Source organism: Clupea harengus, unplaced genomic scaffold (assembly GCF_900700415.2).
Source record: "Clupea harengus unplaced genomic scaffold, Ch_v2.0.2, whole genome shotgun sequence".
In the NCBI taxonomy this organism is placed as follows: domain Eukaryota; kingdom Metazoa; phylum Chordata; class Actinopteri; order Clupeiformes; family Clupeidae; genus Clupea; species Clupea harengus.
Window position 1 is genome coordinate 1 of NW_024880812.1, and position 5,000 is coordinate 5,000.

General features: G+C 43.9%; 1 protein-coding gene across 1 annotated transcript in view; it reads right to left on the bottom strand.

The window, feature by feature from the left end:
• Window positions 1-1,712: 1,712 nt before the first annotated feature.
• The window catches only part of LOC122132671 (partitioning defective 3 homolog), a gene marked incomplete at its 3' end in the record, with an annotated part of 7,417 nt that continues 4,129 nt past the window's right edge, over window positions 1,713-5,000 (bottom strand). Inside the window, exon 2 of the mRNA XM_042707289.1 lies at window positions 1,713-1,852. Within this exon, the coding sequence (XP_042563223.1) occupies window positions 1,713-1,852 (140 nt within the window). The remainder of the gene's footprint in view (window positions 1,853-5,000) is intronic.

The window sequence follows — 5,000 nt, forward strand, 5'->3', positions numbered from 1 at the left end:
CAGAGAGAGAGAGAGAGGGAGAGAGAGAGGGGAGAGGGAGAGGGAGAGGGAGAGGGAGAGAGAGAGAGAGAGGGAGAGGGAGAGGGAGAGGGAGAGGGAGAGGGAGAGAGAGATAGATAGACAGAGAGAGATAGATAGACAGAGAGAGAGAGAGAGAGAGAGAGAGAGAGAGAGAGAGAGAGAGAGAGAGATGTCTGAGGGATGTTTCCTTTTTTTTTACCTTCACACATATTAAAGCAGGATATGTATGAATGCCTGTGATCTGTTTAAAATGGAAGACATTTAACGAACCTAATTCGAAGCCAATCTGGGGTGAGGTATTATTGTACAGTTCTAACTGAAACGATACAATTTCACCTTAGAAACATCTAGTCAGGCACAGACCTAGTCAGGCACAGACCTGACATCCTACAGTTACATCCTCTAGCCTGCTCCTACAGAGGACAGGAAACAGAACCAGGTGCTACATCCTGTCCACTGTATGTGTCCATCAGTGTTTAGAAATGGGATCTGGTAGATGGCTTTCTGGGAAGGGAGGCAAGAAGTGTTTTTAGTGTCCACAGAGGAGGCTGGGACTTGTTTTAAAGAGGCGCTCCTAAACAAAAGTGTCTCTATTTAGCCGGTGCAGTAGGTGACATCTAGCATGGAAGCACACAGCTAACAATCCTATCAATTGGTCACTGTTGACTGGGTATCACTGGGTGAACCTGAAGACTGCAGTATTGGTGCGTTCCATTTACCTCGGAACTCAGAGCTGGGAATGACATCACACCCCAGTTGACCACGTTCCAGTAAAACAAGTGGGAACACAAATGCAACACCAATTGTTGTTATCAGCCATTTTGTACCAGATGTTAGCAATACCAGTTGATAACGACGCATTATTTTGCACATACAAACACAGGGTAGCAACATGTCCATAGACAGAAGTTGGACTGTACTGTGTGTACGACTGATTTCATGAGACACAGATAAGACAGAAGAGCTAATAAAGTTGATGCAAAGAGGGCAGCCATCTTCTATTCTGAAGTTGGGTTGGTGAGGTTCGAACAACTTTCCGAGTTGGCGTTCCTGTTGAAATTTCTGGAACTGGGAAATTCCGCCTTTATACAACTGGAACGCACCATAAGACACGGGGATCACCCAGAGTGGGTCATTACATGACACACACCCAGGTGCATGGGCACAGATATATGTCCCCCCGTCGCCATACACACACACACACACACACCAACTGTGTGTCCTTGTTAATGCGCACACACACACACACACACACCAACTGTGTGTCCTTGTTAATGCACACACACACCAACTGTGTGTCTTTGTTAATGCGCACACACACACACACACACACACACACACACACACACACACACACACACACACACATTTTTACATTTACATTTACATTTAGTCATTTAGCAGACGCTTTTATCCAAAGCGACTTACATATGTGCGACTTACAATGTATACACATTTTACATTGATGGCACACTGCACATCAGGAGCAATTAGGGGTTCAGTGTCTTGCTCAAGGACGCTTCGACAGGGAATCGAACTAGCAACCTTCTGATTACTAAACGACTTCTCTACCACTGTACCACTGTCGCCCCACACACCAACACACCAACCACACACCAACTGTGTGTCCTTGTTAATGCACACACACACCAACTGTGTGTCCTTGTTAATGCACATCCTGTCTGTCTCACCTCCTGCAGCCGGTCTCCGGCCTTCAAGCGGCCATCCTGGATGGCAGCCCCACGTGGTAGAATGTTCTTCACATAGATGGGGGCAGAGCCACCGATGGGGACATCTCGAGATGTGATGCTAAAGCCCAGGCCCTCAGGACCTGTGTTCACACACACACACACACACACAGACACAGACACAGACACAGACACAGACACAGACACAGACACACAGACACACAGACACACAGACACACACACACACACACAGACACAGACACAGACACAGACACAGACACACAGACACACAGACACACACACACACACACACACACACAGACACAGACACAGACACAGACACAGACACAGACACAGACACAGACACAGACACAGACACAGACACAGACACAGACACAGACACACACACACACACACACACACACACACACACACAGACACAGACACACACACACACACACAGACACACACAGACACAGACACAGACACACACACAAACAAACACACACACACGCACACACAAACAAACAAACAGTGCAGGGGTTAGTCATACCATTGTTTCTGAATTGTGCTTTGTGTTCTTTGAAACTACATGTTGGTATTTTCACACATACTGTACACACTGTTTTTGATGGAATCTGAGCTTAAACCAAACCGCGTGCACTAAATGTATCTAAATGTGTAACTGCTGCTACATCCAAACTGGCTGCTATTCCCATGAGGTGAGGGGTCTGATCTGGTTTGATACCCCACTACCTCACGCTTCATACGGTCACAATGAGCCCAGGGTGGGCCCGTACCACACCCCATGGTTCCCTCTGAGCCCTGATATTCAAACAGTGGAGTGTTTAGATGAACAGATAGATCACACAAATTGAAGTTTACTGCATCCCTGCAGACCTTAAATCCTAGGAAACACTGTTAAGGATTCAGGAATGGCAGCCCTGTAAAGTAATTTGCTGTTAGTCCAGAAAATGACCTTTTCCCAGAGTGGCAAATGGATATGAATTGGGAAGACAGACAGAGAAGAAAGAACCCTGGCTGGCTGCAGCGAGTGATAGCAGGAACGCGGGGACACGTCAGGCAGACTGACCTTATCGGCTGTCCAGTGCCACTGTGCTTTTTTTTTTTTTTTCTCGGAAGAAAATTGAAGGGAAAAAGGTGACGCTCCGGAAATGTTAGATAGAGGCAGTTAGACAAGAGATGGAACTATGCGTCTTCATTTGGGCAGGCATTAATGGCCATCGAGTCAGTCTCACTTACAACTAGGACATTACAAGCAGTCTCCATGCAATTTGGAGACATCGGAGACATACATGGGCATTTGTTAATGGAGACATCTGAGACATTCATGAGCATTTGTTAATGGAAAACAGATGGTAAGCTTCAGATACAAACCCTAATCGGTCACTCAGCTCATATACCTCACCTACATGCCTTTCCGGCCTCATTTTGAACCCTTATACATATAAAAAAAACAACATTAGTAGATCTGGTAGTTTGGGTAGGTGTCTGGTAAGCAAGAAGATAATTAGCAATTAGTGACTGGAAAATATTTCCAGGCATAGCAATAGCATATTATAATGGCACTGTATTATATACTGCACTGGCTTCTAATCAACCAAAAGAATAATTTCCAAAGTCCTTCTCCTAGTTCACAAGGCCATAAACACTACCGGCCCAACCTACCTCCAGAACCTCCTCGGACCCTCATTTCACATCAAGGACACTTAGGTCCGGAAACTCAAACCTCCTTGCAGTTCCCCGGACAAAATTTACTAAAATGGGAGATCGTGCCTTCTCCTCACTGGGGCCACGACTCTGGAACAAGCTCCCGGAGAACATTAGGGCCATAGATTCCCTCACTGCTTTTAAATCTCACCTCAAAACCCATTTATTTATCTCTGCCTTCACCTAAAGTCCTGGTCTTTGTTTTAGTTTATTTTCTGTGATGTTTTTTAGAATGCATTGTTTTAATTGCTCTGTCCAAAATTACTCTGTTTTTAATACATATTATTCGACCTCATTATAATCTTATAAATTATTTTAAATTCATTTATTATCTTTTTTGGTATATTATATTATCCTATTTTCTGCACTTCATTAGCACTTCTATTACTATTACTTTGTATTATTGTTGTTGTGACTGTCTATACTATGTTAAGCACCTTGAGATTTCTTTGTATTTTAAAGTGTGCTATACAAATAAAATCCATTATTATTATTATTATTATTAGATGTAATGTAGATCATGATCAGGGCGAATTGCCCATGGTGTTGAGGGAAAGAATGAATCCCCCTCAATATACTTCCACTGTCACCAACTAGTGTTATATTTACATATTAGACAGTCGGAAAAATCCTAGTTTGTGTTGCTATATCTTGTTAAGCGTGATGGACAAGAGCACAGGATTTACCAGCGCAAGGTCATTTGAGAACAGACATGTTCTACTGACAGCCTAGCACCAATGAAACGGTCTATTGGTAAACTGCTGTTTCCAGACAAATGTAGGCCTTGAAACAGTCTCTATGTGATGCCTGGCTCAAATAGTGGAGCTAATTACCAGAATCAAACTCCCTTACATTGCAAAGATCTCCCCACTAATGGCCCACAATCAGGTAATTAGCAGAAAGCATTTCTTACAGCCTTGCAGTAATTAATCACTGATGTCTCTGGGTTTCCCCCTTCTGTCCATCAAGAGGGTAATGCACACGGACTAAATGACCTCTCTTGGATGTCTTGATCGCAAAACATCTATTAAACAACCAATCACATTTTTTTTTTTTTAAACCTGACAATCCCGGAAACTTTTTAACATGGATAATTGAACCTTCACGTAACAACAGTTCGACACAGTGAGATGGAAGTTAAAAGAGCTGATGAAAGAACTTTCAAACTCACATGAAGCTGACCGTTTTTGTAAGTTTTTTGTAAACTGAGCCATTGGCTAAAGAATCTGCCCTGGAAGAGCGCTGGGGTAACGGGTCAGGCTTCACTGTTAAATAAGGCGTCTCTCTCTGTGCACGGCTCAGTGGCACGGTCAACATTATCATCTATCTCTGGGAAAAAAAAAGATCAACCCTGAGCTCTTGAAAATGTTTTCCCCTTTTTCCTGTTATCCTACAATCCTTCTGCACTAGCAGCCTTTTCTCTGGGATTTGTCAGGACAGATTGGATAGAAATGGGCCAACTTTCCAGAAAGGCTCTACAGCCTTCAGCGTGGTGTTCTTCTCACCCCTCCTCTCCTCCCTCACACGCTCTCGCTCTCTCTCTCTCTCTCTCTCTCTCTC